General features: G+C 57.1%; 1 protein-coding gene across 1 annotated transcript; it reads right to left on the reverse strand.

Moving 5' to 3' along the window:
- Positions 1 to 4184: 4184 nt before the first annotated feature.
- WNT10A (Wnt family member 10A) lies at positions 4185 to 16799 on the reverse strand. Its single transcript, XM_081142194.1, has 4 exons — positions 16545 to 16799; positions 15262 to 15524; positions 7689 to 8068; positions 4185 to 5328 (listed from the first exon to the last, which is right to left on the reverse strand). Exons 1-4 carry the CDS (start codon positions 16658 to 16660, stop codon positions 4831 to 4833), a joined length of 1257 nt encoding a protein of 418 aa, XP_080998320.1. The 5' UTR covers positions 16661 to 16799; the 3' UTR covers positions 4185 to 4830.
- Between the last annotated feature and the right edge of the window lie 4923 nt (positions 16800 to 21722).

Below are 21722 nucleotides of genomic sequence, written 5' to 3' on the forward strand. Positions count from 1 at the left end.
GGAATGGGCTGTCAGGGGCCCTGGGGCTGAGCAAGACAGAGCCGGGTTCGGTTCACGGGGCGGGCCCGGGCCAGGAGAGACCCCGCGACCGTCTGCGGAGGGAGAGAGAGCCGGCCTTGAGGGCTTTGAGCCTCTCGAATACCCAGCCCTCCACTTCAGACGCTCCAACGTCCACACACACAGAGATCCTCTCCTGGGTGCGGAGTGCACTCCAGGAGAGAGAAACTGAGGCACAGCAGGACTGAACAGTTAGTAGAGCCGTCCTCTGCATATTGTTTGAAGCGGAGAAACTGGGCTAAGAAAGCCTCAGCCTGAAGCTCCAATTACGGACCCTGGGCAGGGGACAACCCCAAGGAACCCGCGCTCTTGACCAGCCTGCTGTCCCCACCCCGGGCAGCTTCCCGGACTCCGGAGCAATCAGCTGCTGCGCGCTGTGGTAACTGGCGGTGCAGGCCTTGCCAGCAGAGGACCGGCGGGCGGCGCAGGGGCAGCCGAGGGGCTTAACTGCAGGGCTTTCGGGTCGCAGTCTGGGCCGAAGCTCCGCTGGGGGGAAGGGAACGGACACTTAGCTCGGAGAGCCCATCTGCGGAGGTAGCCAAAAGACCTTCGGGTCGGTAGTAGGGACGCCTTCCCCGGAAACTGGGGGTTGGGGGACTTGAACCCCAGCGACAGTGGGAGAGGAGGAGCTGAACGTCCTCGGAGAGCTGGAGGGGGGGGGCAGATTCCAAACTCCCCACCCCAACCTCAGAAGTCCTGGTTAGTCTTGTCCGAGTCTCCTCCCTCGTCCTGACCCCCCCACACCTCTTTCTGCCACCCCCGTCACCCCCCTTCTCGTATCCCTAGGGCGCTCCCACCCTGGGGAAGAATGTGCCCTACTAGCGCACCCTTGCCATGGTAACGGCACACCCCCACCCCCGCGCACCGCAGCGGCCAGGCCTGGCCCCAAGGGCTGCAAGAAAAGTGGGGGGGAGCCTCCCAGCCCCGCGGACACACCTCGACTGCCCTGGTTGCCACAGCAACCGGGGGCGTTTCCAAGTGCGCAGCCGCGAAGTGGCGAAGGGCTCTGCTCTGCTCAAGATCCCTCACCCCTCTGGTCCGCCAGCAGAGGACCCTGGTTCCTGCGGGAGACTGCCCTCCCCCAACTTCAAGGACAGAGTCCAGAGAGGGATCACGGGGTGTTACGGCTCCCACGGACTGCAAGCCTAGGGAGCAAAAGCAGCCGGAGAGCCTCAGGGAGCCTGGAACCAGAAAAGGGAAGGGACCCCCCTGTCGCCAGCCAGTCCTCCTCTCCCAGCAGAGCCCGAGGGGGGCGCTGGCAGCAGGAAGCTGGGGTAGGGCCCGGAGGCGCGCAGGCCCAACAGCGGAGCGGTGATTACAGGGACCTGTCCCTCCCGCCCCCGGCTCCCACTCTCATTAAGTCATTTTTTCCCCTGTTGGAAAGTCCCCGTGCCTTGAGCGCAGGGGTTGGGGCGACCGCAGGCAGCTGCCGGCAACCACATGAGAAGTGGGAGTGGGAGGGGAGGAGGGGGACCGCGACTAGGGCCTGGCCAAATTCCAACGTGGAAGGCCCCCTGCCGGGGGCTAGCTGGGGGCACCTTAATTCAGGGGAAGGAGGGGGAGGGCGAGGATACCCCTGACCTTGCTTCTCACCCACCGGGGCCCTCCTACAGCTGCCAAAGTCTCTATCTTTGCCTCTCCCCTTCTCTGTTTTCCAGCCCTGGGACCTTGGGCGACTGTAAAGCAGGATGACTGGGTTCTGAGCCCCACACCAATCTGGCTGCTTCTCCCTGACCCTAAACCCACCACTGCCTGTTGATCTGTCCACCAGCCTCATTCTCTATTGGTTCCCTCCCTTCCTCCCGTTGGGGCTATCCAGGCTCCATTAGACCATATTATTTTTCCTCCTGCAAGAAGACTCAGTGTCCATCAAGGTGAAAGGTGTTGGGAGCGGAGATGGTCCCCTTCTCTTCTGAATGTTCTCTGGTCCACCTTCTGTTCTCATTTCCAAATCTCAGCCCTGGTCCTCTCTGAGCTGTCGGGAAGTTCTTCCTCCCATCTGGCTCCACTGTCCCACTTCATTTCAGCCCATTTCCCTGTTTGCAGTCAGCACATTGATTCCTGCCTCGCCCTTCAGCCCCTATGCATAAGCCCAGTGCCTCTTGGGCCCCATTTTCCCGCCCTCCATCACCTCCACATCTCCCTTTGGGGCCCTTACCAAATTCCACACAGCCCTGCCTGTTCAATTATGGGGTCCAGCTTCTGGCCCAGAGAGGATGGGGGCGGGCAACAGGCTATTTGTTCCATCCCCAACTTTTTTCTTTTCCTTTAGGTCAGATTAGCCTATGTCAGATCACCATGACTTGACTGGACTGGTGTCCAGCCCCCTGCCGCACCCCACCGCCCACCCCTCCTTCTAGAGGCAGCATGCTTGGCAGTGTGACAGCTCCTGCCTCCTGATCCCAGCCCTGATCCCGTATCCCCCATCTGCAGTCTCTCCTCCCCCAGCTGCCTTCCTTAAGCATGGAAGTCAGAGGAGGGTGAGGCCAAAGCTTATGCTGTAGTGGACACTGCTGGGGGTGGAAGTGCCCCCAAGGCCACAATTCTTCCCCTTCCCTCCTCCTCCTTGGGATGGCAGGGAACCCAGCCCCCACAGCCCTCTCCTGGGTGAACAAGAGGAAAGGAATGAGGCAGGTGTGTCTGGCTGCTCCTGCCTACCCCTCCTCCCTGGGGACTCTTACCTGCCTGCCTGCCTGCCTGTGGGGCTGTCTTTTGGGGGATGGGGAGAGAAACCCTGTGTTCCACAGAGGCAGAAGAGCTGAGCATGTGGAAGAAGGCCATGCTGCATTAAGCATGTCTGGGAGCTGCTGGGACACAGGCGTTGGAGGGGAGGGAGCTGAAGACAAGCTAGTGGGGTCATATCTCCCAGCTGGTGAGCCTTCAGGGATGCATCCTTTCCTTCTTATCCCTTCCCAGGGTTAGGGGGACATGAGATAGGCTAGGGGAATATGAGGGATTTTTGTAGGCTGGCAACTGGGGAGAGGAATAAAACTCCACCCTCGCCTGGTTGATCAAGAAAGGGGCCATTCTGGGGTGAACTGAGGCAGATAGCAGGATCCCCAACTGTGAGCAGCAGGAGGCCTGGATGAAGTAGGTGAAGTGTTCTTTCCCCAGGATCCTGATCTCACCTTGCTCTCCACCACCCTCCTCCTTCTTGAGGGTCTGTTCCAGAAAAACATCAGATCTGAGCACCAAGGAAAGTGTGACACTGAACCAGTTCAGCAGTGTTTTCATGGGGGCATGAGGGTGGGGATGTGCATGCTGACCTGCCAAGGGCACCCTGAGTTGGGGATCTGGGGGTATAAGAGGCCCACGAAAGATGCCCCCCTCCCCCACCCCAGCCTTATATACCCCACTTCCCCTTCTTGGACTCAGAGAGACCAGAATCCAGACAGTGAGTCTCCTGGCCCTCCCCCGCCACCCTTCTCCCAGCCGCACCTCCTAGCCCCACCTGCTCCCTGGGGCACTGGGCTGGGTTGAGCTGGGTCTTGCCCAGGATTACTCCTCTCAGAGTGCCTTCTGTCTCTGCTGACGGGTGCTGCTGGGCACCGCCACTCGTCCTGGCTTGTGGCAGAGGGTTCAGACACAAGGTGGACTGCTAGAGCTCTGGCATCAAGGGCTCTTGATCCAGCCCCTTGTCAACATCCCCTGCCTCCACTCTATCCAGCCCAGGCCCCATCTCTGGTTTGGAAGATAGCTATAGTCTCCTAACTGGCTCCCCCGCTGTCAACTTGTCCCCCTTCGGCCAGTTCCCCATACAGTAATCCAGGTAGGAATCAGGCCATGACACTTGCCTGCTTAAAACCCTGTGAAGGTTTCCATTCCTCTTAAATATAAAATCCCGCCTCCTTACCCTGGCCTAGGACACATGATGTGACTCTTGCCCCGCACCCAGTTCCTCTCCTGCTAATCTGCCCCTTGCTTTCTTCACCCCAATCACACTGGCCTCTGCCATTCCTCGTCAGAGCTCTTGTATTCACATGGCTTCTGCCTGGAAAGCCCTCACCCCCAATCTGTGCATGCCTCTCCTCACCATGTGGCTCTCAAGAGTATTACAACTCCCAGAGGCCTCTCTGGAACAATCAATGGCTTTATCTAAAAGAGCCCCACTCCCCCAAATCACTCTACATCCAGCACTCTGCTTTATTTTCTGCATGACACACAACATTGTCTGAAATGAACTTGTTTGCGCATTTACTTATTTATTGTCCGTCGCCCCAGTCAGAATGTAAACTCCAAGAGGGCAGGTGCCGTCTCTCTTATTCACATCCCAGCACCCCTCATCCCCTGAAGAGTACCGGGCCACAAAGAGTGCAAAATAAATACTTGTTAATTGAATGGCGAGGGGCCGAGGCCTGTCGGGGAGGGTGCCTGGGGCCTCTCTAGAATCACTGCAGCTCAGTTATGTCCATTTCTTCTTTGTAATCCCCTTCCCCTTGCCCATCAGCTGATTCATTCCCTCGCACTCCAGGGGAAAGGGTGAAGGAATGAAAGGAGACAGGTTTGGGGCTGCCTGGCTGACACTTTCCAGGCAGAAGCCATGTCTGAGCAGTCTGAGCTTGGGACAGGGATGGGGAGGCAAGTCAGTCCTGGAGCCCACAGACGTGAGTGATGAGGTCTAGACCTTCCCAGGATTACAAACTTGACGACCCTTAGAACCGGGAGGTTCCTATAAGATCATGTGGTTCAACCTCCTCTCTCAGGAGCCAGGGCGACTCTGTCAAGATGGCAAGCAGCAGAGAAAGGGCCGGTCTCAGGAAGGGGAGCCCTCCGCTACTTGCAGACGCTGACCCACTCGGTGATGCGGCACTCCTCGCAGACCACGAAGCAGCACCAGTGGAAGCGGCAGTGGCAGCGCTCGCTGCGCGTCTGGCGCAGGATGTTGTGGCCGCGACCACAGCACATGCTGCCGCAGCCGTCGGGGCCTGCGCTGCTCTTGTTGCACAGGCGGCCCACGGTGCCAGCCGAGTCCAGGCGCGGCTCGCGCTCGCAGAAGTCGGGCGACTTTTCGAAATAGACCAGGTCTGCAGGGTTGGCCCGGCGGCGTGGCCCCGGAACGCCCGGGGCCGGAGAGGGCGCCCCCGCCGGGCCGGGCTCCAGCTGGCCGCTGTTGCGGTTGTGCGGCCTGATGAGCGTGGCGCGGTGGAAGCGGTTGCGCAGCAGCGCCCCCACCGCGCGGAACTCCGGCGTCACCTGCCAGCACGTCTTCAGCTGGCAGCTGCCTGACGTGCCGTGGCACTTGCACTTCCGCCGCATGTTCTCCATCACGGCCTGCAGAGGGAGGCACGGTGAGAGGTGACCCGCGGCAGCCCCACTGCCCTCCTTCCAACACGAGACACTGGCCTGCCCTGAGAGGGCCAGAGGCTTTCGAAACCAAAATGGAAAATGGGAATTGAACAGAGGCAAAAGCCGAGGCCCGAAACAGAGTTGGAGGGCGAGGGTGGCACAGCTCCTGAGCCATGCCGTCCAGAGAAGAAGTGGGCCTGCTTTTCTGCTCTCACATCCACCTCCCACCAGGCCCTGGGGGAATTCCCTCCTTCCTGCTCCCCTCCTCTCCTGCCCGCCTTTCCCAGCACCTGCAGGGGCCCCTTGGGGCTGGAGGCTCTTGCTTCCTGAGGGGGGATCCCAGATCCTCAGGGAAATTCCCTCTCCTTCCAGCCCTCGGTGGGGGCCAAGAGCAGGGGTTTGCTGGCCCTACTACATCCCAGCCCCAAAGCCTCTGGCCTTGCTCCAGGCTGTGAGTGGGGGCTTTGGGGAGTCTGAGAAAGCCCCTTTCCCCCTCTGGACCCTGAAACCACTTGCTGGGAGCCTAAGGAGGGGGGAGGGGTGGGGGAGAGACACCCCTCCCCCGTATACTGTCTGGGGCTTTTTGTGCCCACTATGGAGCACCACAGTTCCTCCTAGGAAACAGTGAACACCAGCAGGGCCCAAAGGCTTTACCTGAGTACAGGATGGGAACAGAACACAAAGAGCCAGACCCTCCAACCCAGTGCAACTGGAGAGAGGTTCCCAGACCTCCAAAGGAGGTAGTTGGGGAACAGAACCTACCCATGCCCTGCCTGTCTCTGGAGTCTCCTCCCAAAGGAGCCGTTGCTTTATTGTCCCAAGAGGACCCAGAGGGAGTTGACTACATCCTTCGCTCCCCGTTCCACTTCAAAAACACTCCCTCTGACACTCCCTCCGATTGGGGAGCGATGATCTGGGGCCCTCCAACCTGGGCAGGAGAGCCATAAGAGAGAGAAGAGACCCTGCTCCTCCAAGTTTTAAAGGGCTCTGCAGCCTGTATGTGGAGCCTGCGGTGTCAGCACCACGTGGGAACCAGCCCAAAGCCTCCCCTGGCCAACAGCTCCAGAACATCTGCTTCCCACAGGCAGCAGCCATTAATTAACCAGTTTAACGATGAGGAGGAGGCACTGTTGGTATGGGCTGGGATAGTATTGAAGCTTGGGAAAAGAGCTGCATGGATGGGGCAGGGCTGGGTGGGAGCTACACTTGACCTGAGGGTGGATATGCCTCAGTTTACTTCACCTCTAATGCAGAATGGAAGAGCTAAATCAGCTTGGTGTTTTTGTGGAACCAGCCTGGCTGAGAGGCCAGGAGAAAGGGGAGTGAGGTGGAGAAGGTGCAAGCCAGAGTGAGGGGAAGCCAAAACCAAGGCCTAAGCAGACCTGGCAGGGCAAGAGAAGGGGTGGGGTGGGGGCCAAATAGCCAGGAAAGGAGGGTGCTGAGCTACCTTGAGGGCTAAGGAGGCACCTTAGTGTAGACATGCACATAGGGTAGATTACACTGTAAGCGAAAGGGCAGGGCCTCAGAGTCATCTGCCCAGGGATGAATCCTGACTCTACCACTTTCTCACTAGCTACATCACCTTGGGCCGGTAGTCTCTCTGTGCCTCAGTTTCCATATCAGGTTAAGACCTGAGGTTCATTATAGTACCCTCAATAGGTAGTTGTATGGATTAAATAGACTAATATGTAGTAACGTGCTCCAAACATAAAAGTACCTAACATATAGTAAGCACTCAATAAATTCAGTTTATTATTACTTTCATTCTGTCTCTCTTTCAAATGAATGAAACCTTTGAGTGAGGTAGTATGAACATTTAAGGGTAGGGGAGACTGGGACACAGTTCCACAGAGGTTCCTAGGAACCTCACTTTGAGGAATTCCCCATTCTGCACAGAAAGGTTGGGAGAGGAGGGGGGTCACGGCAGAGGAACCACAGAATCATGGAGCACTAGAGCTGATGGCCTTATGGATGACTCAGTTCAAATGTCTCACTTTATAGGGGAGGGTAGGCGGTGGCTGAGCCAGGACCCCTGAAGTATGACTGCAACCCTGTCTCTCAACGTCGTCCGGGAGGAAATGGGCAGAGCAGGCTGCTCTGCAGAGGGTCAGCTAATGGGGGCAGAGGTTGTTTCTACCCTCCATCCCCAGGTCTAATCAATTGCCTGGCACACAGTAGTAGGTAGTCAATGCATGTTTGTTGACTGAATTAGGAGGGAGCAATGAGAAAGGTGATGAGTTAGGGGGAGGCATTGCCCCAGAGGAGAGGCAAGGGGGGGGGAAGGGGAGGGGCCCTTGGCGGAGGGATTTGGAGCAAAGGAAGGGGGTGGGGAGGTTGGCTCTCACCTGCCTTCCTACTCGGTTGTTGTGGAGTCTCATGCGCGCGTGGATGTCTCTGTGAGGCTCCCGGGAGTCCAGAAAGTCCTTAGAGAAGCGCTCTCCAAAGCCCACGTCGGGGCTACAGCCGCCCCACTCCCAGGAGTCCTGCAGGCCAGGGCTGGCAGGGGGCAGGGCTGGGTGCTCGGGAACCCCGTGGCTAAGGCCCTTACCGCGCTGCAGCGCGTCCAGCTGCAGGCGATGCAGCTTCCGACGGAAGGCCTCTTCATCCCCGCGCCGGGACGCGTCACAGCCGCATGCCCGCAGCTTGCCCAGGGCGCACGCATTGGAAACCGCGTGCACTACGCCGGCTGCGGCGATGGCGTAGGCGAAGGCACTCTCCCGGAAACCTGCAGGTAGAGATCCAGGAGACTTAGGCTCTGAGCGGCCTTGACAGTCCATCCTTCTGCCTTCCCTACGCAATCTTCCCACCATACAGAAGGGAAACGGAAGCCCAGTGTTGGGGGAAGGGTGTTACAGGGCACAAAGTCAAAGGGGGTCAGAAATCACACCAGAAGTTCTGCACAGGGGATGGGGGGGGGGGGGCGGAAGTCTTCCTCATAACCCTCCTTTTTGGCATGCCTTTCTCTGTTCATTAACATCGCCCTTAGCAAGCTCAGAATTCGTGTCTACATCGCTCCTGTTGGACAGAAAGGATCTGATAACCATTCTTTTAAAAATCAGGGACTTAATTTATTACCTCAAATGTAATGTTTGCATTTTAACAATAAGTCTGCAGAAAGAAGGCAAATGTAACCTTAAGAATAAATTACCAGTGATGGAATCCCAAGCTGCAGGAAATGTTAATAGGGAGAGGGTAAATCAGAAGAGCTGGTGTCCTCCTGAAGCTCCTGGCCCCAAGATTGCCTGCCTGGTGCCTCCCCCTCAGTCCAGCAAAGAACCCTCTCTGAGGGCCAGAGTTGAGAGGCAGAGAAATCGACCAGCAGAGTTTCCCCTCTTTCTGTCCACAGGACATCTGTGAAAGTCTGTTCAGAAAAGGGCACCACCCAGCTACTGGTGGTGAGTCTAGGTCAGCTGACATTTGTTTCAGGGGAGCCCTGCACCCTGCATAGGGTCAAGCACATAGTAGTATTGAAAACTGAGAGGGAAGGAAGAGCTAAGGCAGACACTTTCCCTGAGATGCTTAGGGGGGACAAAGACTCCCTGAGGAGCCACTCTCAGGAGCCAGCCTGCCCAGGGACTTGTCTATATTGCTTTCCTCCTTGGTGTTCCCAGCCTGAGCTACTCTCTGGGATAGCCCTGGTAGGTCTGGGCCTATGGCAGGGGAAGGCCTATTTGCAGAGGACTGTCTGGCTCCCATCCCACAGGCTGCTTCTTACTTACTCTGCATCTGAGAGAGGACTAGCTAGGAGCAGGTGCTGGTACAAGTTTCTGACCAGCCTCTGCACCTGTGTAGGTGATGGGAGAAGCCAAGAGTATCAACAGTCCTCATACAAAGGGAATCTACTTGTGCCATGGGCCTTTGCTGAGAAAGCCCCAAACTGGCCAGAGGCTGATGGCCTTGGGGGAGGCCAGAGGTTCAGAGGAAGAACTCTGGGTCCTTCCATCCCAGCATCAAAGACTGGGAGGACATGCTCTCAGAGGACTCACAGATCCAGAGAGCCAACCAGGACTGGACAGAGACCTAGCCCAATCCTACCCCTAGTGCTCTCCATGTGCATCACAGGCCCCTGTTCTCTTCCTGCCTTTCCTGCCTAGCCAAACAAAACAAAACAAAAACCAAACAAACAAAACACCCCAAGAGCCCTAGCAGGTTTGGTTCAGTGGTTACAGTGTCAGCCCAGGGACTGAAGAGTCCCAGGTTTGATTCCAGCCAAGGGCACATCCCTCAGTTGCAGGCTCTGCCCCAGCCAGGTCAAGAGCTGGAGGCAACCAATTGATGTGTCTTTCTCACATTGATGATTCATTCTCCCTCTCTCTCTCTCTCTCTCCCCCCTTCCACTCTCTGAAAAGCAATGAAAAAATGTCCTTGGAGAGGATTAAAAAACAACAACAAAATACCCCAAGATGTATAGTCGTAGTTAAGAATATGAACTTAAAGCCAGATTGCCTGGGTTCAAGTCTAGGTTCTTCCACTTACTTGATGTCAATAGTTATGTGACCTTGGCCATGTGACTTGACTTCTCTGTGCCTCAGTTTTCTCATCTGTACAACGGGGGGTTATTATCTGCCTCATTGCTGTTCCAAGAACTAATGAGTTGGTAAATTTAAAGTACTTAGAATAATACCTTACTCATAGTAAGTACTATATAAACATTAGCTGTTATTGAGGTCTTCCTGCTGTCTGACCTCACTCACTATTTCTATAGTTTCAGGCCATTGCTTTTTGCTTCCCTGATTAGGGACAGAGCCCAGTAGCTCATGACCCACTCTAGAATAAATGACCTGGGCCACCAGAAGCCCATAAAGCAGACTGTCCTCTAGTTTCTCTTTCCAGTTCATAGTATCTTGGGACTTTACCATAAGAAGCCCAGCTATTAGCAGACAAGAAGGGATGGGGATGGGCTAGAGCCTACAAAGAGGATGCTGGGAATTGGTGGGAGCTGCAGAGGAGTAGGCGCTGCTCTGGGAGGTGGGGCCAAAAGAAAGGAGGGCAGACCCAAGCTCAGAAGCACACCCTGTGTTTATCCATTGCCTTTTGTCTGTAGAACTCTGAAGCACTTCTCTTATTGCTGAGGGAGTTATCAGCCTGCTCCTAAGACAAATAGCAATATTCAGACCTCCAGAGGAAGTCCAGGCCTCAGAAATCCATCCTCCAAAACACATGCGTGCACACACACACACTGCAAAAGGGAGATACCCAAGGTCACAGGGGTTATGGAGCTGGATCCAGCCCCAGCTCTCCCAGCTCCCAGGCCTGACAACTTTCTGCTGAAAGACTTTTGACTCTAGGGACAACCTGCTGCTGAGTAAGAAACCAGGTAGCCCAGTTCCTAGTTCCCATGGCCCTGTCTATGCATGACACCAGGAAAGAGCAAGAGGCTGGTCGAGGGGGATGCGCTGGTCTCACCATCATCTTCCAGGTTCTGTTACATCCAAGGGCAGGCTGGAGGAATCTGGAGAAATGCAGCCCACAGCCTGCAGAGAACACCCTTACCTACCACAGGCAGCTAAAGAAACCATCCGATGGCCTCTACTAGCTGTCACAGCCACACATAGGTGTGACCAGGCGGAGTTTGTGTGGCCACCCTCTGTTCTAAGCATCCAAGCCTCAGAGAAGTCCAGCCCACTGGGTCTGCCCCAGCTCCCATTCAAGGCCCCAGTTTCGGTCCTGGCCCCGACTGTCTGGGGCAGACGCAGGCACTGTGCCATCTGGCCAGCTGGAGGGGGAGAGGGGTGGGGCCATGGCCAGCTGGGCTGCCCGGAGCATTGAGGGGGGGCTCGTTAAGACACACAATTAGCCGCCCTGCCTTTGATCTGGGACAGGGACTGCCAGCATCTAAGTGGAGTCAGCTGCTGCTACAGGCTGAAGCCAACGGCCAGAAAGGGGCTGGGGGAGGAGGTTTGGAGGCTAGGGGAGTGTGGAGGAGAGAGGATTCAGGAGCCAGTGGGAATCATGAGGGGGTAGAGAAGCTTGAGTCCTGCCCATTTGAATCAAAGAGACAGGGAAGGGGAAAGGTCTGGTCTCCATTCCCTCTGTGCAAATAATCTCTGTGTGCTCATGTGCCTGTGTGTGCTCATGAGGGAGAGGGAGAGAGTTGTGTGCATATGGGAACACTTAGGGATGACACTGAATGTGGCTACATGTTTGCACAAACATGGGTAGGAGTGTGTGTGTGTGTGTGTGTGTGTGTGTGTGTGCACGCATGTCAGTTTCATTTCCTGGACTATCTTGCATTGCACAGCTCACCTCTGAGCACACAGAGATCATGGTGGCCTTTTAGCTTGGGGGGCAGTATGGCAGGAGTTGAGTGGAATCTCTAAAGTCAGCTGGCCTGCATTTGAGTCCTGGTCCTACAGCTCACTTACAAGCTGTGTAACTAATGGCAAGTTACCTAACCTCTCTTAGCTTCATTTGTAAAATGAGGATTGACCTACCAAATGGGGATTGTTTGAGGATTCTAAAACAGATAAAGTGCTTTAGAAGAGTGCCTGGCACACAGCAAGTACTTAGTATGTGTTGGCTGATTTATTGGGTGCCATTAGAATAATGGCACCTTAGGTCACCTTGGGATATGATTGCTTGTTACTCTGTGTCCCCATCTCAGTTCTACTGCATACATCAAGACTGGAGACCTGGACATAAAAACCAAGACTCCCTGAGGATGAATGTAAAAGGGAGGTAGGAGGAGAGCAAGCCAGGGCCTTGGAGAACAGAGGCTGGACTCTAATTTGCTGGCTTCCCCTTTGCTGGGAGCCTAGCTTGCTGGGCCTCACTTACCTTCTTTCTATTTGTTTTCCATGGATCTGGGCCTTAGGGAGAGCAGTACCTAAACTGTGTGGGAGCTCCAGGACCTGCTGTGTGAATCTACTACATTCCCCTCTATCAAGCCTCTCCCTGTCCTCTCATCACCTCTCACTGCAGGGCCCAAGTCAGCCTGAAGCAGCCCCCCCCCCAATCTCCCTTGGGTCCCTGGATCCTGAGTGAGAGATGGATTGGTTCTCTAGTCCTCTCAATGAAGAGCTCCCCTCTAGCTGATATTCTGCCCAGCACTCCCCACACCCAGGCACCAAGCCTCTGAGTCCTAGAACGAAAAGCTGGGAATACTAGTGCCCTTGGCACTTAGGTCACACCTGCCCCTGTGCTGGGTAAAGTAGCCAGCGTGGACTGAGAGCCCTCTCACAGCTTTTTTCTGACTCTAGTCCCCTAGAGGCCCCTCTTCTTGTCCCCCAACCCCAGCCTTCAGCACCACTCCCATCCCCTCTCCTTGGCCGGGTAAAGCCTTATTATAAGCCCTGCCTTCCCCAACACCCACTCCAGGTGCTCAACCTCCTTTCCTTCTCTCTCCTACATTAGAGACCCCACCCCTTCAGCCCAATCCCTCTCAGAAAAGGTGTCAGGACAATTAGGTAACAGTAGCAGCATTAAGATGGAAAGCCCAAGCGACCGATCACCTCTTCCTAGCAGTTTCTGTATTTTAAACATGGCAGAATGCACCCTTAAGAAACCCTCCTGGCAGCCTGGGCCGGAAGAGGGCTCCGCAGCCTGATATTCCGCTTGGGGGAAACTGAGGTCACCTGCCCCCACAATGCACAATCCATAGCTTAAAAAGAAGTGAAACTGTGGGAAGGGCCTAGATCAGGGGTTGGCTGCCACCCAAAGTGGTCCCATGGGATTTAAATTTAGCTAGTCCGTCAGGAAATGACCCCGATGAGGGTGAACTGAGACGTGGCATGAGAGAGGTCCTCTGAGGGGGGAGTGGCAATTTCTTCCCAGAAGCCAGAGTCGTCCCCTCGAGGGAGAGGTACAAATGAGGTGTCGCAATGGCGGGAGACGCACGACGGTGTTCTGAGGCCAAAGGAGGGAGCCCAGCACCCCTGCCAAGCCCAGGAGCCGCTGTCCCGCCCCCTCCCCGCTTTGGGCGCCGCCCCGCCCGGCTAGCCCCGGCAAGTCTCCCCCTCCACCCCTAACCTCTCCCCCCACTCGTCCCCCCAGCTCACCTCCCGCTTATTAAACTGCAGGTGAACCCGGGAGCGCCTGGCGCCGCGCCAACCCCGCTCGGTTCCACCGCTGGGAACTCGCCCCCAGTGTCCAAGACCCCACGTGCTCCGCCAGGACGCACGGGCCTCCCCGGGCGCAGCCATCAGGACGCCTGGCTTCACTTAGTCTAGAGGTGACTGGAGGACCAGAGGGCAAGAGGGGACCCCGAGGCCCGGGAGGGGTAAAGGGCTAGATTTGCCTCGCCCCTTGGTAAGCGGCAGGGGTGAGGGGCTCAGCGCCCGCCTGAGTCCCCGGGGAGCGGAGCTGAAGCGAGGGCTCCCGCGTCCTCACCGCGGGGGCCCGAGCGCCGGAGGGAGATCGTGGCTTCGGGGAACGCGGGTGACCTAGAAACCCGGAGGGGGAGCGGGCGCGCGGCGGCGAGAGCCTGCCGGGCCCGGCCGCGACATGAAAGATGCAGAGGCCCGTCCTGTCGCTCCGCGTCCGCCAGCGCGGGCGGCGGGGCGGGGCGCCCGGCGGGCCGGCCAGCGGGTGTCCGGGCCCCGCGCCCCAGCGCGGCTGGAGAGGCTGGAGAGCGGCGGGGCGGGCGGGGCGGGAGCGCGAGGCCGGGCGGGGGGCGCCCTCCTTGAGAGCGGCGCGGCCGGGCCCGGGAGCCGTCTGCCGCGGCCCGCGGGGATTAGTTCGCGGCTGCATGCCGCCACACGCGTCGGGCTGGGCTCAGCCAGGGAGAAACAGCGCCCCGGGCTCGCGGGGGAGGCGGGAGGGAGCGCGCGGGGGCGGGGCGGGCGGCCTGCGGCTGGGCTGGGGGAGGCTGGGAATGCTCCAGGGGTCCTGGGAGGGGTCCTCGTGAAAAGGGAAAGGCCCTGGCTTTCTAATTTTTCTCTTTACTTGGGGTCCATTGGAGTCTGATTCTCCCAGAAGCCTCAGGCCCCAAGGCCAAAGTGTATAGGGGTATCCCTCCTTCCTCCTTCACTGTCAACTGAGAATTGGACAAGTCCTAAAGAGCCAGGTCCCCACACTGTCCCACATGGGGTTCCCACTCTGTCCCACCCAGCTGAGAGGAGAAGAGAGAGAGATCCAGTCAGGCCCAGCCAGGATGCAGGACTCCCATCTTTCCCAGAACACCTGAGTCAAGGCCTAAGATACCAACACAGGAGGTGGGTGTGAGCAGAAATGAGTGATAAAACCTTCCTCAATCTCCAGCCAAAGCCATTCTAGGGGTTGCCCAGGTGAGACCTGGGTCACCCAGCAGCGGGGAGGGAGGACAGGAGTCAGCTTCAGTTTCTCTGAGTTGTGAGGGGAAAAGAAAATTGGCAGGGCGGCCAGGCCTGCTGGGCTGGAGGCACACACACCCAGTACTCTGATTCAGAGAGCGCTTTCCAGGGTGGTGAGGCTGATACAGAGGCTGGTGGTGTACCCTGCCGGGAAGAGCTTCTTCTGAAGTACAGACCTGTTACCTGTCCAGGCTTCCCTCACCTACTCCAATTGGCAAAAGTACCCGACCCCCCTTCATGCTTTCTGGGTACTTTATCACAGGCTCTCCAGCCTCAATGCTGTTTGCTAGGTAGAGGGTAAGTGAGGCAGGTCATAGATATAGATGTTTCCTGGGCCTGAGATAATGCAGTGTCAGTGACAGGGCAGGATAACCCAGGATTCCAGTTCTCAGACATGCAGCCTGCCACCCTCAGCCCGCACAGCCCAGCCTGGAGTTACATCTTCCCCATTTGTCTGCCTGCCCCCCACTCCCCACGGGGGGGGGGTGCTTTCTGAGACCAGATAGAGGAAGAAGAGTAGCATGGCTGGCAGATGGGCACCTGGGGAGGTTACCAGTTTGAAGGAGTGGGTTGGGGATGGCTGGCAGATAGGTTCTGGGGTGGAGGTGCTGGATGGGGAGGGCAGAGGGGCAAGATGAAGGGAAGCTACCTCTGCTGAAGATGGGACTCTCGTAGGGGATCTTATTTCGAGTCTCAAGACTAGAGCAGTTCCAGCGCTGGTCCCGGAACTGGTGCTGACATTCGTGGATGGCAATCTGGATGCCCTGGATGGCTGAGGCAGCCACATCAGGGTGGCGCACACACACCTCCATCTGCCGCTTGCTCAGGCCCGGCAATGTCAGGCACACGGTGTTGGCGTTGAGCACAGGCTCCGGGGGAAGGCGGAGGCCCAGAATGTCGTTGGGTGCAGACCTGCAGGCATGTGGGGTGGGGTGGGTGAGTGTTTGGGGAGCTAGGAGGACCCCATCTAATAATACACAATCTGTCCCAAAGGTCATAATCCCTCTGTTTCAACCCTTGCCTTTGAAGTTTGGGCCCATCAGCATACCCCTAAAGCATTCTCCTTTCCTTGACCTTCTCACCAGCATCACCTCCAGCAAAACCCACCCAGCTGCACACCCACACAGGTAAATATGTGCAAATGCACACATCTGGAATGCCTGCACACACAGTATTTTATAAGTACATCCCCAGGCATAGATGTTCACGTATACAGCGTCCTCAGAAGACCACTCTTAAAGACATGTTTCAGGCAGTCACATTCTCAGACACACTTCTGCACATTGAGGTGAACACCCAGACCCAGACCCAGGAACACTTATACACATGCACGCCTCATCCGACAGTTACACACACACACACACACACACACACACACAAGTACACATATGTGTTCAATTTAACATACATTAATCCAGGAGCTCTCACATTCACACACATGTGTACACACAGACTGCTATTTACACAACACAGTTTGCTGGGCTCACTCAAACACACACACACACGCAGAGAACCCTTCCATCTGCAGTCTCTCACCGACCCCACCTGGGCTGCACCCTTCTAGCCCCCAACCCCTGTCCCTGCCTGTGAGCCATCTCAGGGTGGAGCAAGGCAGTTTGAGCTTCCTCCTGGGGTGGGGGTGCATTCCCCCAGCACCGCAAGGACTCCAACTTGGAACTTGCTCCCCACACTCACACCTTCCCGTCTAGTAGCCATCACTCTCCTGAGCACTGCCCTGTCTCTCTGGACTGCCCATGTTCTGTCACCAGTTCAACGCCCTCCTCTGAGGACACTGTCATTGGGCACCAGGACTCTCCTGCGACACTGTCCCTCCTTCCTTACAGGGTCCCCTGCCCCAGCAGGAGCGACAGAGGCCCCCGAGGCTGGGGGTCCCAGCACTCTAGGAGGGCGGAGCATAAGGTGAGGGCTCACCTGGGCAGGGCGGCGGCCAGCAGCAGTAGGAAGAGCAGGAGCGCGCAGAGCGCGGGCCGCGGCTGGGGCCCAGGTCGGAGAAGCCGCAGCCAGGGGCAAGGGTGGGTGCTGCCCATGGCGCGCGGGCCGTGACGGGCGGGGAGTGGGGGGCTCACAGCCCGGCGGGACCGGCGAGCCAGGGGCGACGGCGCATGATCCGCGGGGGTCGGGGCGGCTGCGACACACAGCTCCGACTTGGGTCACGGCTCCAAGAGCAGACGGCGCCCGCCTCCCCGCTCCATGGGGCAGCGCCCCCGGGCACCGCCCCCGGGGGGGGGGGAGCGGGCGGGCGCACCGGGCACCTCCTGGCACAGGGGTCCAGGGAATTTCCCGAGGCCCCCCTGCGACAACTCCTGGTGCCTCTCGAGGGTAAGGGGGGCCCGGAGGTGCCGCGGGCTGGGGACGAGAGGCTGGGGTGCCGGGGACCCCCCAGCGCTGCGCCGAGAGCCTGCGCTTCCGAGGGCGTGTGGGGCGGGCCGGGAGGGGAGGTGAGGGGGGGCGGCGCTGTCTGTGCCCGGCCCCACCGCCCAGAGAGTGAGTGACTGTCCTGGCTCAGGGAGCTCCGCCGCCTCCCCACCCCCCAGTAGAGTGTCTCCCGGCTCTACCCCACGTGACGTCATGACGCGGGGGGGCAGTGGAGGCGCGTACGCGTCTGGAGGCCACTGAGTCCGCTCAGGACTCCGGGTGGGAGCGGACACGCGGGAGGTAGGGGAAGGAGAGGTGCTGGGGTCTGTGCGCGCGGGCACAGGGAGGTGCCAGTGCGCGGGACGTGCTGGTTTGTGTCCGAAGGTGTGTGTTACTGGGAGGTGTGGGTGCCTGGCTGAGACGCAGCTGCTGGGGAGCGGTCCCCCCCCAAATACACACCTGCAAGGGCTGGAGGGGAGGGGCTGGCCCCTCTGCTCGCCTCCCCCACCTCAGGAGGGACTTCCCGGGCTTGGCTGCCGAGGCAGGTGTCGGATCCTGCAAAGAGGGGTTTGGCAGCTTCTGGATCTTGCTCTCCTTCGCTGTGTGACCTTAAACAGGTGCCTGGTGCTCACTGAGCCACCCTCTGCTCCTTTGTGAAATGAGGTCATTGAGGCCCACCTCATCTAGTTTCCTCATCTAGCCAATGCAGGTAAAATTGCCAGGTCTCCAGTAGTAAATGCTTGTCTGGGAGCAGAGCACCCAGAGGTGGCACGCCCTGGGAGGAGGGATTAGCCTTTTAATCCTAAAAGTGTGCTTTGAGGTCACTTTCACCCTCTTTTATTTCACTAGAAAATATTGAGGCTCAGAGAGGGTGGTGACTTACTCAAGGTCACACAGCAAGTAGGTGGAACAGCTGGAACCAAACCCAGTTCGCTTGATCCTCAGCACAGCAGCAACTGCCCCAGCACTGAGTACTGCTTTCCAAGGCCCTGCCTGTCAGTGCTCCAGGTCTTGCCCTGGCCTTGCCACGTGTATACTCAGTCCTCTGGGAGCTCCCCAACACCAGCCTCCTGGCTCAGGCCCACTCCTCTCTGGGTCCCTTCCTGTCCTCCCTCTGTAGCTGAACACTGGGCTCACCTCAATATGGGGTGAGTGCACTGGACCCAGGCAAGGGCCTGAGAGCCAAAGGGTTGGGACAGAGGCTTCAGCTTCTGGTTCTGGTTCTAATCTGTGCCCTGATGGTGAATCCTAGTCCCACTGTGGCCTTAGTAACCCCCTCTACAGAATGGGCACAAGCCTCCCACTCTACACACCTCCCTCCCAACCTCACTACCCTCTCTCTCAGAAGAGAGCCCCTACTGGCTTAAGGACAAACTACCCAAACCACTGGGCTCAGAGACAAAAGGGGCCCTTTCCTGGAATTGGCCATCCCTGGGGAATTGGAGGAGAGGGGTGAGGCCTTCTCTGTTCCCAGACTGTCAGGTGGTGGAGACAGCCTGAGCAGCAGCAGGCTGACTGCATACTCCCCCTTCATTCCCCCATCTCTGCCGGCAGCCACGGCAGCTGTCAGGAATTAAGGGCTTGAGGCTGCTGGGGGTGGGGGGGAGGGCTGTGGGGGGTGGGGGGAGAAGACTGGCTGGACAGCAGCAAAACAGCCGGGGGCAGGAAGCAGTCTGCATCAGCCAGAGCCTTGTTTGACCCCAGCTGCCCTCTGCCTTCCCTTCTCTCTCCCACCAACCTGCAGGCACAGAGTTTGGGACTAGAGTTTGGGAAGGTATGGGGAGGGATAGGGCAGGACCAGACTCAACACAGGAAGGAGGCATGAACCCAGGGAGGGGGAGGGCACCAGCTGGGGCAAGCCAGGCTGGGGAGGCAGGCTCCCATTGGCTGTTGGGGAAACTGAGGCCCAAAAAGGATTAGGAACACACTCAATTAGGAATGTGACCCCCTGAATGGGTTCCTAATCCTCCCTACTCCCTGTCTAGTGCTCGCACTAGCATTTCCCACTATCCAAGCATCATATGTATCCCCTGGGGTGGGCCATTGTGGGAAATACTGCTTCCAGCCCCAAGCAGCCCAATCATCCTTTCCAGGGACAAGGCCTGGGTGTCTACATTTCTAACCAGTATCCTAAAGTGATTTTTGTGAGGACCACATTTGAGAAACACTGCTGATCTGCTTGAATGGCTGATTTTTTTCTTTCAGCCTCCCTCTAATGAGGGAGGGTCTCTTTGCTCTCCACCCTCTACTATTCATGAACCACAGACATGTACAGGAGAGGGAAAAGACCCTTTCTTTGAAAATCCCAGGGGGCAAATAATGACACCCAAATCTTGTTTGCACTGGGGTGTGGTTCTGGCCTGATGTCATGAGGGTTTAGAAGCACCCAAGCCTGGAGCACCTCTCCACAGTTCAGGGAGGAAAGGGCATATGTGGGCACAGGGCCTTGGCCCATGTGCAGATGAAGCCCAGAAAGAGTGTCTGCCCCAGCCCCATATGACCCACACACCATGGGCAGCCCCTAGGCCCCCCCTGGTCCTGCCCTGGGCTCTGGCCCTCAGCCCAGGTCCAGCCCCCACAGCCGCAGCCTGAGACCACAATTACAGGGGCCACTGGGGGTGGGGGAGCACCAGGGCTGAAAGGCAGCTCTGAGAATGGTTCCAGCTGTGGTGGCTCTGGAGGAGGTTGCAGGGAAGGGAGAGCTGGGGAGGCACCAGGGTGAGAACAGGTGGGACCCTCAGTCCTGATGCTCTGCTAGAGAAGTTTGTCTTGGGGAAGAAGAGAGGGAAGGAGTCCCAGGCTGATAGGGAGCACTCTGTCCTATTGTCTGGGTCACAGCAAGGTAAGGGAGCATAACTTGCTGCTTCAGTCTCCCAAACAACTAATTTGTTTGGTCATTGAAGGGAAGGGAAAATGTTGCTGGAGCTCTCAGCCTCTGGCTGATCCTGGACCTTCCAGCCGGCCTCTCCACCCATCTTGTATTCACACTGTTCCTGATATGGTCACACACACATCTGGGGCACCTTTGTGATCATCCCGCATCTCCTTGAGTCCACATGTCCTCCATCACTCAACCAGCAGGAAACCTTGATGACTCAGACTGTGCCTGGGGCTGAGCAACTGGGTCAGCAAGAGGGGGTGGTGTGATGGGGCATTTCTGAGCCCTGCTTCCAGCCCCCTTCCCAGGCAGCAGTGCGAGAGCACAGAGCCATCTCTGAGCTTACAGAGGACCAGGACACAAAATGCTGCCTCTCTGGCCATTGCTCTCACCCTTCACAGATGGCAGTTCCCAGGCTCCTGCTGGACTTGGTCACAGAAGATGGACCACTAACAAGTGACTAGCACTTTAAAGAGTGCAGTGTACTCCTGCAATGTATTAACAAGCTACCAGGCACCCCCATTTCATGATGGGAAAACTGAGGCTCAGAGAGATCAACTGACTTGATCAAGGTCGAGCTAGCAAACTAGGCCTTTTTTTTTTCACTGTATCATGCTACTTCCTCTGAGTTTCTTTTAACCTGCCTGGGTTGGTATCAGTTCATGCCACTGCCTCAGTTTCCCTCTCTGGCGTCATGGAGAAGAATGTTCAATATCACTCACCCCATACACTCTCCACCCTCACCACCACCCCTACCCCCGGACCTGGAAGTAAAGACAAGAGGCAGGCATCCCAGACAGTCTGGAACCCTAGCAGCTTGACCCAAGCTGTCTGTGGGTCACCTTGGTTCCTTTTATCCTACCCTCTCCTGCCCACCACTCTTGAGTTCCCCAAATGTCCTGCAGGTTGTCTGTTGATCCCTTTTAATAGGGAAACTGGGCTCTGTGCACCCTCTGGTGGTCTCTGAGAAAAGTACAGGTGATTTTTTTGTTAATTGTCACCGGAGGGTAATTTTTTCATTGATTTTTTAGAGAGCAGAAGGGAGCGCGAGAGACACAGAGGCGGAAACATCTATGTGTGGATGTGTCTCACATCAATTAGTTGCCTCCCGACCACGATCACGGATGGAGCCTGCAACTGAGTACGTGCCCTTGACCGGAATCCAACCCATGACCCTTCAGTCTGCAGGTAGACACTCTAACCACTGAGCCAAACTGGCTAGGGCCAGGAGGTTATTTTTTAAGAATTGTACCCATGGCAGAGCTCTGGGGAAGGAAGATATGTGAACATAAACCCTATCTGTAGGGAGCTTCATTTTGCCTCCGTGTGTCCCACAATTCCAGTTTTACTCTCGCCCCTTGGTAAGTTATCCAAACCCGCTTGGGTTGAGAAGTTCTGAGTCCAAATTTTCCATGACACTTCCCTGAAACCCAGACATTTGACCTGAGGGAGCCAGGAGACGTAGGAAGGAACACCCAGATGCCCCTTCCTTCCCACAGCAGCCTATATCTCCTCTCCATACATGCTGCATGTGGGGCCCCGATCTGATCCTTGAGAGTTGAACCCGGCTAGGGCATAGATGTTGGATGGAGGGGCATTGTGGGGGTAGGACAGATGCACTGGGAGCCATGGTTAGGGTCTGTCACATTCAGGATGAGTTCCCCTTCTGTTTCATTTGAAGAACTCTGCTGTCCTCCCTGTGGTACTGGTGGGGTTGCCAATCCCAGTCATAGCAGGACATCTCCCTGGACATTGTTATTGGTTCATAAATAGGCAAGCGACCCAAGCTGACCCAATCAGGCTCTTCCTTGGGACTTCTGCTGGGAAGGCCATTCTTTTTTCGATGACTAGCTCTA

The sequence above is a fragment of the Miniopterus schreibersii genome (assembly GCF_964146895.1).
Source record: "Miniopterus schreibersii genome assembly, chromosome: 7".
NCBI lineage: Eukaryota > Metazoa > Chordata > Mammalia > Chiroptera > Miniopteridae > Miniopterus > Miniopterus schreibersii.